At 40.7% G+C, this 16,849-nt stretch overlaps 1 protein-coding gene across 37 annotated transcripts in view; it reads right to left on the bottom strand.

The window, feature by feature from the left end:
• LRRFIP1 (LRR binding FLII interacting protein 1) overlaps positions 1–16,849 on the bottom strand; it is a gene marked incomplete at its 5' end in the record, with an annotated part of 101,599 nt that overhangs the window by 38,887 nt on the left and 45,863 nt on the right. For 11 of the 37 annotated variants that reach the window (XM_083472129.1, XM_083472131.1, XM_083472132.1 and 8 more), the window contains 7 exons: positions 25–90; positions 6,169–6,249; positions 8,773–8,829; positions 11,844–11,888; positions 13,735–13,785; positions 15,449–15,493; positions 16,665–16,712. The exons of 10 other annotated variants lie outside the window; for them this stretch is intronic. In XM_083472129.1, the coding sequence (XP_083328255.1) occupies positions 25–90; positions 6,169–6,249; positions 8,773–8,829; positions 11,844–11,888; positions 13,735–13,785; positions 15,449–15,493; positions 16,665–16,712 (393 nt within the window). The remainder of the gene's footprint in view (positions 1–24; positions 91–6,168; positions 6,250–8,772; positions 8,830–11,843; positions 11,889–13,734; positions 13,786–15,448; positions 15,494–16,664; positions 16,713–16,849) is intronic. 16 more of the 37 variants (XM_083472137.1, XM_083472107.1, XM_083472110.1 and 13 more) reach the window with 7 other exon arrangements.

Here is a 16,849-nt window from a genome sequence, read left to right as displayed (position 1 = left end):
ACAAAAATGTGGAAACCATCTTACAGGACGTGAACTAGAGGCACTATACCGACGATTCCCACTGTTAAAGTTCTCATCATACAGAGATGCCTACAATTAAAAAACAGAGTCAGAACAGTATTGGTAGATTTGGGAGGTTCAAAATACAGCAAGGTGCAAAATAAAAGAGACAAAGGAAATGGAAAGGAAGAAACAAAATAAATGTCAGTATCTCCTACAGTGTAGTACAAGCTGCATGCAAGGGAAGGATGCGGAAAACCCCCTGCAAACTAGTCGGAATGCATGCAGAATTAAAGTGAGGGATCCCACTCTTCCCATCAGGAATGTTGCTGGGCACCTTGTGCTCCAGCTGCGTCTCTTTTAAACTCAGTACCCCTGTAGGTATTGCACAACAATTCCTAAATGAATGGAAATCCTTTTACACAATTTCAAGTTTGAAACAGTTTCAGAGGGAAAGAAACAAAGATTGCTTGGCTCCATTACAAACTCCATGCATTAAAAGAAAACAGTGACAGGTAAGCATAATGCGGGAATGAATGAATGAATGAACACAGTACTACGAGCAGCAACACTGCACTACAACTTAGAGAGTTGCTTTCCTTGCAGGGTACCCAGTGATCAGTTTCTGTGCCTATCAAACTTATTTAATAACATCAGGAGCAAGTTACTAGAAACGTTATGGTCGCTGAATTAACCTTAAACACAGTGCTTCCCCTCCTAAGAAAAATAAGTGCCGGAACTGAAGTTGCCACAGTAAGTTGCTGGGAAACTTGGGGCAGTTGCTGGTTTGGCAACAGCTGCATTCACTGCCTGCAGAGGTGCTAAAAACTATGGCAAGCTGTTTCCCTAGCTGGTTCAAGGATCACCCCTGGTTCTGGTGATAGGCTGGAAAGAGAAGCTGCTGAATTGCAACTCATTACCAAACTTAAAACTATGGAGAGACCTGGTCTGAACAAAGACATTGGATTCTTATCTCATTATACATGACTAAGCCATTTCTCACCTTCTCACCCCTTGCCTTTTCCTGGAAGACCTATTGCAGTCGTTAAGAGTCGTCAACAGGCTCATCTCAGCTATCTGCCAATCTCCCATTCCCACCACCCTTCTGAGTAATACCCCTCCCCACCTTCTCACTATATAGAAGGATCTGGCAACTTCTGTTTCAGTGTATCTGAAGAAGTGTGCATGCACACGAAAGCTCATACCAAGAACTAACTTAGTTGGTCTTTAAGGTACTACTGGAAGGATTTTTTTTATTTTGACCCTGGTTCTGGTGCAGGTCAAAGAAATGTGCCCTCACCTCCCTCCTTCTCTTAGATTTAGGCACCTGCTAGACCGGCTTGGAAGGGCCCTTGTGCAAACGGGTGTGCGGGCGGGCAATGGTAGAGGCCTGCTTGGAAAGCTTAAAGCCCACCGCCACTCCATGGGAGACATATTGAAGAAAAGGAAATACAAGTTGGCCCCAGCTCATAGCACAGCTAGGAGCAGCTAGGAGCGAGGTGGAGCCATAGTCTTTTACAAAGTGTAGACTTGCATGTGCTGGCCAGTTTCTGTCTTGACTTGAAATGTTCGTTTGGGCTTCTCAGAAGTATGTAAAGGAAAGCGGGTGGGGGGAGTGCTGACCCACAATGGTGCACACCTGAGAGGTGCCAGAACTGTGCTCCAGCTGAAACACACACACACACACACTGTTTAAACATTAAACTTTGTAGAAGCCTCCTAGATCTGTAAAGTTTACATATACCAGCCGTTTGATTTCAATGCCAGCTTTCAGAACCATTATCCTATTTTCAGCCTATAGTTTTTCCACTACTGCTCCATTTCACAAATGGGCAGAAGACCTAAACTACTTTGGACACCGCTGTACTGAAAGTAGCGAGTTGTTACAGGGCAGCCAATTCCATATGGATAAAAGCAATAGTTCTGAAGCAAACAAAGAATGCTGCCTTTAAATTTAAAAAAAAGTGTGAGAGTGTCATAGCAGGCATTACCTGAGAAGAGTCCTGTGTGTGCGCGCAATGGGAATGACCCCAAAATGACACCTGCCACAATCCTCTGTTCCATGAGTTGCAGGTATTGTTAGTAAATAAGAGGAGCTAGTCACTTAACCTAATCAATTAGACGTTATAGTACTAGTTAAGTATTATTTCTCTTTTGTGACTTGTAATTTAAATAGAACAACTTCATTTGATTATTAAAATAGCTTGAATATTTCAGCCTGTTTGTAGTAAATTTTGCTAAATTTGACTGCTTGGTTACATAATTTTAGTATTTGATTTGCCTTTAGGGTAAATTTACATACCATATTCAAAGAGTGAGCTAAGCTCACTGCTGTCATCATTCCTTCACTGTTTGCTGATTTATTGCCAAGATTCCTTGGTATTATGCTGAACTGGTGCCCTTTTATGATGCATAAATGCAACAGGAGTTGTCTTGAGGCATTTGGAAGTATCAGGATATGCAAGGGGATAATGCCCTTGAAATGACTAATATTTAATTGCTCAGAAATGCTAGGTTCAAAACTGTGAATTACAGATGTTTCCCCATATTTGTTTTAAATGATCTGAGAAGCAAGTTTCTGGGCTTTTGTTCATGGCCCCCTCCTTCCTGCACCAGAGAAAAGGCTGCACTTTTCTAAGAGAAGATAAGTGATGGCAGAAGCTGCTGGATGAGGGCTGCTCCAAATCTGGTCTGCACCCATTCATACATTATGGAAATAATCAAGTCTGCCCATTCAAATTAGCTATAAAAGTGACAACATAAAAACCTATCTTAAGCTTTAGCAAGGAAAATTAAAATGTTGTTTGTGCATATTCAAATAAATTAAATAAATAAATATATGCTTCTGGCCACGGCCTTCGTAGTGAATATGAACACACAGAAAATTACTGTGTGGTAGATGGCACTTTAAATTCCAAACATTACACTCTTATGTAACTCTCTTAAAAACTTTCCTATTACAGCGGTACCTCGGGTTAAGTACTTAATTCTGGAGGTCCGTTCTTAACCTGAAACTGTTCTTAACCTGAAGCACCACTTTAGCTAATGGGGCCTCCTGCTGCTGCCGTGTCGCTGGAGCCCGATTTCTGTTCTCATGCTGAAGCAAAGTTCTTAACCTGAAGCACTATTTCTGGGTTAGCGGAGTCTGTAACCTGAAGCGTACGTAACCTGAAGCGTATGTAACCCAAGGTACCACTGTATATGTGAATATGTTTGACAATTAAGTTGTGTTTAAATTAGGGCTGCCATAGCTTGAAGAGCGAAAAAAAGGACAACCCCAGCTGTTGCCAGTCCAAGCTGGGGAAAGAGGCACATGGGCACACAGGGCTGTCGCCGCACCTGTGTGCCTCTTTCCCCAGCTCGGGCTGGCAGCGGCCGCGGCATACAGAGCACCCAAGCCACCCACACCCAAGCCTGCGCCTGACTCTGAGCCTGCACCACCCAAGCCAAAAAGCCAACTAAATATATTTTAAAAACCCAGAAAACCTTGGAACTGTACTTTAAAATGTAAAACTCTCCTCGGATGGGCACGTTGGCCCACTAAAGAGGACATAACCGGGATTTCCCGGACGTATGGCAACCCTAGCTAAAATTGTAGCGCAAAGGAACAGCAGAAGTGGCAGGGAAGTACCATTTTTGCGGGGAGGTGGTGGAAGTAGAAGCTAACATACCATGTGGAATATTGAGGGGGATCCGCACCCTCCTTGAAAAAAATTTGGCGAAGCCCTCAGCCCACTGTTCTCCCCCATGGCACCCCTGGTTAGGAACTAGGGGATTTCCCCCCAATGCATTTTCCAAAATTTAATACATACATCTTTCAATTCTCTTCATCTCATTTCTCCAGACTTCCCTATCCAGCCCTCTATGGCTTTCTGCTTTGTCCTTGTTACACTTCATATCCATTTGATTCTATCCTAAGTGTTATTTACTGCTGCTCACGTATCTAGCCCTACTTGGATATTTTTTCCTGGCTGTTGCACCTCTTTAAATATTCTCCAAACTATTTCCACTTTTGCCTCACCAATCTCTCATCATGATTCCTTATCATTAGGATTTAACATTCCACCGAGTGTAGTACTGCAAAAAAAGGTCTGGTCATAAAACATTACAGTCAAACATGATTTGAACTGCCACAGAGACACTGCATGGAAAGGACAAATATAGCAGGAGGAAGAGGGTCTAATCTGGGGTGTGCTTCAAGGTTTTACAGCTTGCCTATGAAACGACCCCCCTCCCCGCCCCCCACTGTTATTTTGTTGGGACATCCCAACAATTTTAGCTTTTTTTTCTTTAAATGCAAAAGCTATTTTGTTGTCTCTTTTTTCTTTTTTAACATTACATTGTAATGTCCCACCCAGCAGCTGGAAAACAGGCACAATTAGCAGACCGAAGTATTGTTAGCAGTTTCACAAGCAGCAACCGCAGGATTCTAGTGGGAGGGAAAGGGAAGATGAGCAGAACAGAGCTGACAGACACACCAAAGGCAAATGTGCATTCCATTCATAGAGATCACATGCTCAATGCACAGCACAAGTGACATGAACTGCAACAAGAAGATGTTTCTAAGACGTAACAAAACATGGTCAGAATATGTGATATATGAAACAGATTCTACACAAAGGGAGAGCAAGAACCAACCCTGTAGCTTCTGGCTTCACTGTACAACAAGGAGGGCTGAGAACGACAAGGAACACAGTCTGTTTTTAACGCACTTAGAAAATGAAGGGAGAAGGGAAATCTACTGCTTGTTTGCTGTGGAATTCCTTGTGCTGCTGTCAGTTACTACAATATATATGCTGTAGTGCAAGGTAAATCAGAATATGGCAGAGGTTGCCATTTCTGCTTAAATGGTCAAAAAGTCAAAGCCAAGTAAGAGTTAGATGGCAAGGTGAGCAACCTTATGCATATTACATACAGGAAGGGAGGATACTATTGCAAAAGCACAACACAATAATTGGGATGCAGACATTAATCACAGAGCATGAATTAAAACATCTAGGTACAAGAGACAAAAACAGCTATGATACTCCGGCTTCCGTCTCAGCTACAATACTGTAATGGCAAAGGAAGCTACCTTGACAACAAACATAAGAGGTAAACACATCAACTTATTGGGACACAGCTTTAAAAAATAATGGAACATTTGTAAGTAATGCAAATCTATATTTCTGGGGGGGGGGGGGAGAAAACAACACACACAAAAACACACTGAACTATTAAGAAAGTAGATTGATAAAACTAGCTATAAACCACCATGCAAAAGTAGCTTAATTAGAAAATTGGAGGAGACATTTTCGTAGAAGGCAAACATGTAGAAGTATCTCATAGAACATACAAAATTGTAGAGGCGGGGGGACACACACTCTCTCACACACTACATGCAGGAAGGAAAAAACCAGAACTCTGACCAGGAAAAATACATGTTAGTTTCTGCATGCAAATTAGGCAAATTCAACCCCAGTGAAGGCTGTAAGGCTTTTAAATCAGTGATTTCTTTTTTTGGGGGGGGGGGAAGGTATTGCAGGAATTTTTAAATCTATTCTATACACTGTCCAACCTATTTTTTACAGATAAAATGCAGGTACAATTAAAACATTTATCTCTTACTTCCCTCAGTGGCTTTCAGAATTGCTAAGGCAAATATGATGAGATCAAAAGGATGACTAAATGATTAAAAATGAATAAATGATTCAGGACAGAGGCAGGACAGAGTCGTATGCTGTCTGGAAACTAGCATTATATTTTACCTTTTTCAAGCAGAAGTGGAAATAAAGATTTAAAAGGAAAACCAAGACGGCAGAGGGCCTTCTTGGTAGTGGCACCCTCCCCTGTGAAATGCCCTCTTGTCAGATGCCAATGAGATAAAGAATTACACAACTTTTAGAAGACATCTGAAGGCAGTCCTGTATCAGGAGCTTTTTAATGCTTGATTTTTTAAATTATGTTTTAGATATGCTGTAAGCCACCCGGAATGACTAGGGAAACCCAGCCAGATGGGCAGGGTATAAATATAATAATAATACAACTAACCTTGAGAATACTGGAGGTAAACAAAAGTATATGGAATCACTCATTTATCATAGCCTCTTAAATTAACAGGCTGAGGTTATACTGCCCAGGGGTAACTAAAATGTTCAACAAAAATGGCAGGGAGGAAAACTGACAGACCCGGTTTCCATTTTGGGAAGAAGGTTGGGATTTGGAAGGAAAACCACTGCAAGGAAGACTAAGGTCAGAGTAGCAGGAAGCCTGCATAAATATAAAAAGTTTTAAAAACAAGAATGAAGAAGATGTCATTTATTCCAAATCAGAGTCCTCCGTGAACATATTATCTGCTGTACCCAGACTATGGGATCAGAAAGCATTTTGAATACCATGTTGCCCAAAACAATATTCTTGTGGAGTGAATAACTCTCATTCTGTTGGATAAGGTGGTGTCTATTTCAGAAAAGAAAGATGCCTATGTTTTAAATGCTGTTCCATGTAAAAGAATAACGAAAGTTTTTATCTACTCTAGTTTTCAGTACAGGGAACACCTATAATTTTCTTTATTATCCTCTCTCTCTGAGCACCTAGTTCATTTCAAGATGCAATTCTGAAACATAAAGAATGCAGGAAGATATATAAACAATATTCAACTATTGCTTATTAGCAAGTTATTTCTATTTAGACAAAAACCATGCAACCATGAGTTCAATAATATAGGCATTATGGGTACTCACCAACTTTCCTCTAAAAAATAGTCTTGCCTTTTCCAGGCATTGAGTCGTTCCTATCTTTCTAGCTATGAAACAGAACTAGACTGGTAAGAAAAGAGGCTTGCCTCCACTACCTGAACACTCCTTTAAGTAGGTAGGACAAACCAGAATATTAGGATGAGCGACACACCCATTGCAGCTGAGAGAAGAAAAGTCATCCCAGCCTTGTTTGAAGAGTACACATCCATCTTTTCTTAGTTTTATTTTGGGAAGCAATATGCCAATGACAGAATGGATCTCAAAAGGTTCAGTAGTCAGAATAAACACTGAATTAATTGGTAAACCTCCAAAGATATAATATATTCACTATAAAGCATTCTTGTTTCTCCAATCATTCCATAGAAACAATAGTATTAACCCTTTCTGTTTTATAGAAAGGATACCCTGCTCACACCCAATGGTGGTTTCATTGATATGAAAAGTTTATACTTGCTTGATATACGGCAGTCTTCCCCAAACTGGGGCCCTTCAGATGTTTTGGACTGAAGCTCCCATCAGCCCCAGTCAACATAACCAACAGTCAAGGAAGATTGGGGGGGGGAGACCTCCAGGTTGGGGAAGGTTGGTGCAAGGGGTGTAAGTCAGTTAAGGGGTCATTGTTCAGAACTAATTTCCTGAAATACTATTTCCTATGCATTCCTTCAGAACAATCTTCCGAGAGTGGAAAGGGTACAAATTCATTTATTTAAACTAAACGTTCCCCCAAATTAGGTCTATTTCATTTTGAGATTCCTGCATTGCAGGGGCTTGAACTAAAAGGCCCTTAGGGTCCCTTCCAACTCTCTGATTCTGTGATTCCTATAGCAACTTGGTTTCCCTTTTCTGATTCTTGGTTATATTATTATTCCATATTTGAATCAAATACAGCAATTCTAAGATTGCTACAACTATTATTATCTGTACCATGTATCATGTATACGTGTACTTGGCCTAGTTAGAGAAGCTTCAATAAACAGTCTTCTTCCACATCATATTACAGTAACTCTTGTAGGACTAGTTGACAAAACTAGATGTGATGCATCTCACATCTTAAAAGGCTCAATGATTTTATGGCAGAGAACAGTATTAAACATTCCACCATTGTTTATCTCAACTTTAAAGATGAAACAAATTTTATCTTTCCCCCCAGGAGCATGTACCTGATCACTTGATGCCAACAGGTTTTTCGCCCATAAGTAGTAGTAGTAGTAGTAATAATAATAATAATAATAATAATAATAATAATTTATTATTTATACTCCACCCAATGAGTGGCTAACTTAAAGTATTTTTAATATACTGTGTTGGCAAGAAGGCTCTCATGAAGGACAGAGGGGGGAACCACCCAGTCTTCATGTGTGACTTCTCTGTATGGTACTTTTCTTCCACACTGTAGAATTGCTCCTACTAAGCTAGAATAATTTTTATGCAATATTGCATAAAATAATGAGTGACGCCAACAGGCCAACAATGAGTGACGCAAGATTGTCAAAGCTTGTTTTGTTTCTACAAAACCAGCCCAACTACACTGCGCATTCCAGTTGAAGTATACACCTTCTTACAGTCATCACATTAACAACTGCAGTGCTTCCTTAAATATTGTTGGTTGTGTGTAAAACAGATTTATAATCGTCTCCTCTTTGAACCAGCATCAAAGATTATTACTTACTACTAATCACATCTTACATTTGTTTGGCTGGATTCTGAATTCATTTGCGCTCTTCGAAGTATTATGATTCCCCCATAGCTATTTTTTTGCTTTGTTTGATCTTACTTTTTCATTCTTTTTTGTCCTCGGGGTATATAGACCTACCCAACTTGGCTGACTGCTTCATGCAACTGACAAAGTGGGGTTTGACAAAGGGAAGCTTTTGCCACCATACATCTGTTGTACCTTACAAGCTAACAAGACTTCGTTGTTTTTGCATATTCTTAGTATATGTTATCACCAAAGAATAAGGATGGTACATTAAGAAGCCTGCCTAATTATTGCTTTCATAACAAACAAAATATAAGAATTAAAAAATCTACTAACCCTACTAGATTTTCTACTCTGGGATGAACCATACATATCTTCTTCGTAACCATTTGTCTGTCGTAAGAGGGAAGGGGAGGGAGAGACAGAGAGAAAGGGGAGTAAAGAACTAAAACAGCCATATGAAATTCATTTTGAAGTAGCATGATAGAATTTGTCTATAAGAACACTAAACCAAACTTGAGAAGGAAGACAGATCCAGCCTAGGCTACCAGAAATTCAGAGTCACACCTCACAGGAAGATGCTAAAAACAACAACAGTTTCTCATAATTCCTGTAAATCGGATAATTCTTTAGTTATGCATCTATTTTAACAAAGGCAACATAATATTAAAGAAAACAGAAAATTATTAATTTCATGTTGTTGTTTACTAGGGAGAATAGATTGCCTGGAAAGAGTGAAGCAAGCAGAACACATGCATCTTTATTCACTGTTACAGACTTTGACATCATCTATTCAGTATCCCTCTAATAAACAAATTGTGTGACCATAATTCAATGTGCCCACCACAATTGTAGTAAACCCTTCTTATTTGATCATAGTTATTACCATTGGTAATAAACCTCTATATGAACTATGAGTTTGTTACAAACTATGAACATTGCACAAAATGATTTGGTCATATGCACTGATTACATTTTATCCGGCCCTTCCTCCAAGGAGTTCAGGGTATTATACAAAGAGATAGTGACTGAATAAAAGTCACCAAAAAAAAATTCCTTCCAGTAGTACCTTAGAGAGCAACTAGGTTTGTTATTGTTATTAGTATGAGCTTTCATGTGCATGCACACTTCTTCAGATACACGAAAGCTCATACCAATAACAAACTTAGTTGGTCTCTAAGGTGCTACTGGAAGGAATTTTTTAAATTTGTTTTGACTACGGCAGACCAACATGGCTACCTACCTGTAACAAAAAGTCACCAAGTATGCATTATAGCTGAGTCGACATTTGAACACAGGTCTTCCTAATCTTAGGATAAGCACCTTAGTTACTACACAGCACTGACTGTATGGGGTCTTTGGAAGGGGACTTTTTCAAATTTAAACTACAATGGAGGCCCAAGATATATATTATTCTAACAGAAAGAGATGTTTTTGAAGAAAGTACATTTATCATTCATTTGGAATATATTAATATATATCAAATAATGATTCGATCAGATATACTGTTACACCATTTTCAGTATAAAAAGTCAGTTTGCATTTCTTAGTACAGAAAGCATTGATCTGATATGTAGAGATCTTTCCTATTCTAATTAATTCAAGAGGGTTCTGGAAGCTTCTCTGCGTAAGAGGAACAAGCAGACGGTTCCTGATGTTTGGTTCTTCCTTCAGAGAAGCGGAGTACAGCTGGTTTAAACTGGGTCTCTTATCTCTTTCTGTCAAGGTCATGCTGACTATAAAAGTAAGGCCAGAAGGAGCCGGGGCTTCACTTTCTCTATCTATCTATCTATCTATCTATCTATCTATCTATCTATCTCCCTTCTGGTGTTCTGTACACAGTATGCTTAGTGTTAAGGTTTAGACTTATTATAAGCTATTGTAAGTTTCAATTAAGTCTGCTGCAACTGGATTTCTTATGGACAGTGCCAATCCTGAATGTATTGGATTTGTGACCATTATGTTAATCTGAATTCAGCAGCAGTAAAGCTCTGCTGGATGAAATTAAATTGCCTCTGGTCTATTCTTTGGGAATCCTGCAACGTGTTAAAGTTTTTACTCTGCTAACTATACGTTGGAATCTACTCTGGATCAATATTGAGTAGAATTCCATGACATCAAAAAGAAAGATTATTAGTTTAGTTTTATTTTCACTAGCTTCATATAGAGCTGTGACCATTTTCTGGGATTATCCATGTCAGAACTCTGGCAAATGTATTCACTTTTAAGTAGACCGTGATAATCTGCTATAAGCATAAAACAGAAATAAGTTTAATTGGTGTATGAAATGGAGAATTGACCAGGCTTTATTTGCAGAACTAAAGCCAACATGGCGGGGTGGGTAAGCGTTAAGTGTCATTCCTGGAGTAGGAAAGGCCACATGCAAATCCCCACAGAGCTATTAGATTCATGGGGTGACCGTGAGCCAGTTAGTCTCTCCTCCTTGCCTTATTCTCAGTGCTGTTGTGATGATAAAATACAGTGGGGAGGAAATCTATGTATACTACCCAGAGCTCCGGGGGGGGGGGGGAGGTGGAACAGAACTATAACAGAGATGGGAAAATACTTTCTGCAGTTAGCCTGCACTGGCTAAAATATTGTAAATGATTTCTCTGCCCTTCCACAGCAGACTGCCTTTGCACCCAGAAAACCTACAGAGGCCTGGAACAGAGAGAAAAAATGTGTCACATCAACTCTTCTCTGTGTCACAAAGGAAACCCAGCATTTGAGCAATGCCTTACAAATCTTGCTCCTTCGATCAGAAGATGAAATGAGCATCACCACAAACACACAAGCCCTCCCCCACCCAATGAAGTAGCACTTCCAGTGGCTAATCAGAGAAGAATGTAAGTGACAGTACTTCTAATCGTATAATCATTACCTAGATAGGGCGCTGCTGTGCTGCAAGAAGGGAAGAAACTACTCAGCGGAGTGGGTGAAAAGCTATGCTCACTTCTCCATTCCTTAGCAGGTGCACTAAGGGGTAAGTAGTCACCCATGTTACTCGTGTTACCATTCTGCGAAACATGGGGACCTTTCAAAACAAAATGCCAATAGATGACCACTTCTACTCAGCTATACGTCCTATTAAATTCAAGGGGTCTTACCCCCAGGTGTATAACAACAGCCTATTCTTCCTCCAAGCTGACAATAATATATTATAACATGAGTTGCTCTTCTCTCTCCCCATCATCTAACAATATGGCGCCACATTTTTCCTCTCAGATTATTATGGAAATACATGTTTTGAAAATAACACATTTCCCCAGAAACACAATGTTATTCACATATCTATAGCACAAACATACTGCTAATATCACTTGTAAAATGCAGTCGTTTTTCAATCCCTCTTTTCACCTTCCATATGTTACTGTTCTCAGGGGAAGATAGAACCTTTGAATACATACTGTTTTGAAGTTCATCCTTTTGGTCCTCTCTGTCTCTAATCCAGTCTGAAGCAAGAGGAAGAATGCAGAATGAAAAGGCTTTCAATTCCCACTTCTCTCATATCCACAAATGAAATAGAAATTTGGCTCTTAGTGAAATCTTAGCATTTATGAATGCATGTACATGCTCAAAGGATTCAGGAACAATGTCACTGAGAAGATCTGCCCTTTTGCAAAACACAGGAATGCTCTCAAAAACCAGCTGATAAGAGTTCTATTATACTTGCCTACAAGGTTAATCAAACTATTTGACCAAACCACTGCAGCTAGGAAGTAAGCACAATTTCACAGTTCTCATGCTGCAACCACCGGCAGAGGAAGAGGAGTGCAGAGGGAGCGCACCGCCCCCGGCAGCGCGATCCCAGTGGGGTGCCATCATGGCTGCCCCCCCCCCACGCTGGGTACCATGCCCCTGCGGACGGCACACCATGCCCCTGGGATGCGCACCAGCCCTGCCCCTGCCTGCTATCCACCCCCCACCCCCAGTGCTGGAGGATGAAGCTCCGCCACTGGCTGCAGCAGCACAATGAATCAAGTCTGGGTTGACAACAGGAGACAGGGGGAAAGGAACCCCTGAGTGACGTATGTGGCCAAGTTGACTGCAAGTTACTAATCACTACTTCAGCATGATTGCAACTTTAAGCTCCAAAGATCTGAGCTACTTCAATCTCAGCTGAGTGCAAAATTTGAAATCTGTCATTATCCCAGTCATTAGAATCTCATCACATCTGATGACTCGCAAAATCAGGTTTTGATTCAAATTCAAACATCTGTTTAAGATAAATAATTTCAGAGAAGACTTGGGGGTTGAAACATCACTCATCTAATTTAATTACAAGCCATGATATTTGGATAATTTTGTAAGGAAAATGAAAAAGTCCAACAACTTAATGCTGACAGTCTCTCTTGCTATGTAAAAGTTCCAGGCTAAAATACAAGTGGGGAATCACCCCTATAAACACAAACGTTTGAAATTTAAATTAAAAGCTATGCATTCACTGTAACATCAGGCAGATACAAATAATAATAGAAAAGGTGTCAGGTTTCCTAATAATTTTATACAGTGGAACCTTGGGTTGCAGACGTAATCCATGATGGAGGCACGTCCGCAACCCGCAGTGTTCGTAACCTGCAGCACAGCGTCTGTGCATGCGCGTGACACAATTTAGCACTTCTGCGCATGTGCAAGCGGCGAAACCCGGAGGTAACCCAAGGTACCACTGTAATCAACCAGGGATAAGGTTGATTGTACAATAAGAGTTGCTATATAAATGGTGCAAAATATAGGCTGTTACACATGCATAAGATCACATTGAAACATACGAAATATACGAAAGGGTTTTCCATTTTTCGATGCGCTTCGCAAGACGAATTTCCCTATGGGCTTGCTTCGCAAGACGAAAATGTCTTGCGAGTTTTGCAATTTTTTTCACTCCCCCCCTTTTTCTAAGCCGCTAAGCCGCTAATAGCCTTTTAGCCGCTAAGCCGCTAAGCCGCTAAGCCTTTAATAGCCGCTAAACCACTAATAGCGCTAATCCGCTAATAGGGTTGCTTCGCAAGACGAAAAAACCGCTAGACGAAGAGACTCGCGGAACGGATTATTTTCGTCTTGCGAGGCACCACTGTAATTCCCTGCCATACTTAGAGAGCCCGGCAGGCCTGTGTGACTCTCACTGATGCTTACTTTAATACAGGCTCAAGCAGACAAAAAATTCACAGCTTAGAATAAGGAAAGCTGGGAGACAGTGGGGAAAAGGCAATTATCAAACATCTAGGAATGGAAGATCAGAACCACCCATCTTAAGCAAATGCAGGAGACAATTCTGGCAATGTTTAGTCACTTAGTACTAACCCTTAGGCTTCCGCGGCTACCCACTGACATGCGCTCATCTTCATCTGAAGCCTACAGGGAAGCAAGTAAAGAGGATACCAGACAACCATTTAAAGAAGACGGAAATGCAACACTGAGTCAATAATCCAGGGAGAAGTTTTAATGATGAAATACAAGATAAGGTACCAAAACACTACACAGCCTAATGTATATATGAAACATTCAGCAGGGAGGGGAAAAACCCCAGCAAAATGAAATCCAAAAATGGAGAAATATCTAAAGCATTATTAGCTTTTTATGTTCCTTGTAGTTATCTGAAAACATTTCAGTTTATGTGAAGGAGATACATAGAAGTTAATCTATTTATTTATTTGTTTATTCATTAAATTTATATACTGCCCTTCATCTGAAGATATCAGGGCAGTTTGCTTGATAAAAATACAGGATATAAGAAGAAAATAAAGTTAGAACAAAAACCAATCAAAACAAAACAACCGCCCCCCCAAAAACCCACACATTTAAAATTCCATAGAATATTAATCAGCCAGAGGCTGGTTATAGAGAAATGTTTTTGCCTGCCAGCTAAAGATGTATAATGAAGGCACAGACAAACCTCCCTGGGAGAGCATTCCACAATTAGGAGCCACTGCAGAAAAGGCCTGTTCTCATGTTGCCCCCTCCGGACCTCTCATGGAGGAGGCAATGAAGAAGGGCCTCAGATGAGGATTTTAGGGTCTGGGTCAGTTCATATGAAGAGCAACGGTCCTTATGGTATACCACAACTAAGCCGTTGAATGCTTTATAGTTCAAAACCAGGACTTTAAATTAGACCCAGAAACTAATTGGCTGCCAGTGTAGTCTGGCCAGGATCAGTGTAATATGCTCAAACCATCTTGCCCTGATGAGCAACCTGGCTGCTGAATTCTGCATCAGGTGAAGTTTCTAAACCATCTTCACTGAAGAATCTTCAGAGGCAGCCCTATGTATAACATGTTGCAGTAATCTAACTTAGAGGTTACCAGAGCAGACAACAGAAGTTAGGCTATCCCTGGTGCAGCTATACCACCAGCCGAAGCCAATGGAAGGCACTCTGCGCCACTGAGGCCACCTGAGCATAGGTGCCAACTCTGAGGGGACCTGGGTTCTGGGGCACCCACAAAATTGTTACTGTGAGTGCCCAGCCGGTCAACCCAATGTGGCGCGCATGCATGACCTCACACAGCGTGCTGAGGCCCAGCGTGGCCTGTTGCATCCTCCGAAAGCTCATTGCAGCTGCTGGAGGGTCCAACGGGGCCTGTTGCACCATGTGACGTCATGCGTGTGACGTGTGTGATGGTGTGTGCGTGTGCGCACTGGGCACTGGGCACCCACAATGTGGGGCGGAACCCAGCGTGCCTGTACCTGATCCTCAAGCGACAGCAAAGGATCCAGGAGTACCTCCAAGCTACTGGTAGCATTAAGCACATTTAAGATCCATGCAGACATAACAGTGGTTAAAATGAAGAACAGAGGGAACATGTATATGAAAGAGGAATGGTGATCCCATGATCCCTGCGGATGATCCCATCCTGCTCCCAATTCATTCAATTAAAAAATAATCAATGTGGGGTTTTGTTTCAGCTAAATTTGCAGAGGTGCTCCATAAATCTCCACAAAGAAGATTAATTTTAGTCATTAATTTTTATTCATTACTTTTAAAATGAAAGTTCTAGCACAAAGTGCAAACAATACTGACCGAGGCATTTCTTCTGGATTTACGGGTGTAACGCTCACTATCTTCCTATCAAGGAGAAGGAAAGACAGAAGATAAAATGTAAGGGAGAAGCATGCATACAGAACTTTGAAAGAAAAATGTTAGGGTCAAGAACTCAGCAAGATTGTACCTGATGATGAAAAATGGTACTCAAAGATAATTCAGAGAAAATAGCAATAGGTATTTCACCATATCTGAAATCCATTGTTGTTCCAGACTCAGAAATCTATTGTGTATATGAAATCTCATGACATAATTATTCCTTTTGCAAACCCACTTCTATTCCTTAATATGCAACTGTGAGCTAAAGAATTCTATAAGCACACATTCTAATTGTTCTGAGTTCATAGACTGAGAAGCTTGTTTTGGTACTTCTGTTTCCGATAGTCTACACATGTGGGGTACACTTTAACCTGTGCTGAGTTATATAGTTATCTACATGGCCAGCAGTGATCAGTAGTGTTTAGTGACCGGCTAAAGCTCAGTGGCAGAGCATCCCTGGTCCCTGGCTCAATCTCCAAGTGGGACGAAGAAAGATTCCCAGGAGACTTGCTGCCAGTCAGTGCAAATAATGCTGAGCAACATGGACCAAAGGCAGCTTTCTATATAGCCTCCTCACATTAAGTACATAGATGTCCCAGGAAGAAATGTACGAGGATTCTTGGGCAAAGTATCAACAATATGTTAACATTTCTCATACACCTCTCTTATTAATGTTTATGTTCATTAAGATGTTTCCTCAAACCACCACCATGCAATTGTACCCATTATTCCATGGAGAGTAGTGGGAAACAGTGTGGAAGATTGATTATCGTGCTTGAGATTAAAGCACCTCCTGCTCCTGTGTGCCTGAAGGATGCCTCATGCCTCTCCCCTTTCTCACATCTCTAACAGTGATTGATAAATGGTTAGTGCATATAAGTCTGTACATGGAAACCAGAGGCTAATCGACAGGTGTCAGCAACATTCTTCAGCAATATGACATGACATCCCAAAGAAATGCTTTGGATTTTAAAAATGGCAGGGTGGTTTCTGAGAGTTAGTACACCATATCAGTCTTCCAACTCTGAAAAATGTTTTAACAACTAGAGTTCAGGAATGAAAGCACATCTTCAGGTAGAGATAACAGTTATGCTACATAGTTTATTCAACATGATGCCCAGTTTTAGACAAATCTGGATTCTTAGACAAAGCCTACCATCCACTGCTCGATGTCGCCAAACTTTGTATCCAGACCATAATATTTCTATGAAAGAAAGAAGGTGGAAACTTAGATGAAAAAGTAAACTGCACAAGTTTATAGGCATGCCTACACCAAAGATTTTGCTTTAGTCAATAAAATACATGGATTTGGTTTGACCAAACCATTACTATAGACTTGGA

The sequence above is a fragment of the Podarcis liolepis genome (assembly GCF_965112155.1).
Source record: "Podarcis liolepis genome assembly, chromosome: 1".
Taxonomy (NCBI): Eukaryota; Metazoa; Chordata; class Lepidosauria; order Squamata; family Lacertidae; genus Podarcis; species Podarcis liolepis.
This window is presented reverse-complemented; position numbering and strand designations above follow the sequence as displayed.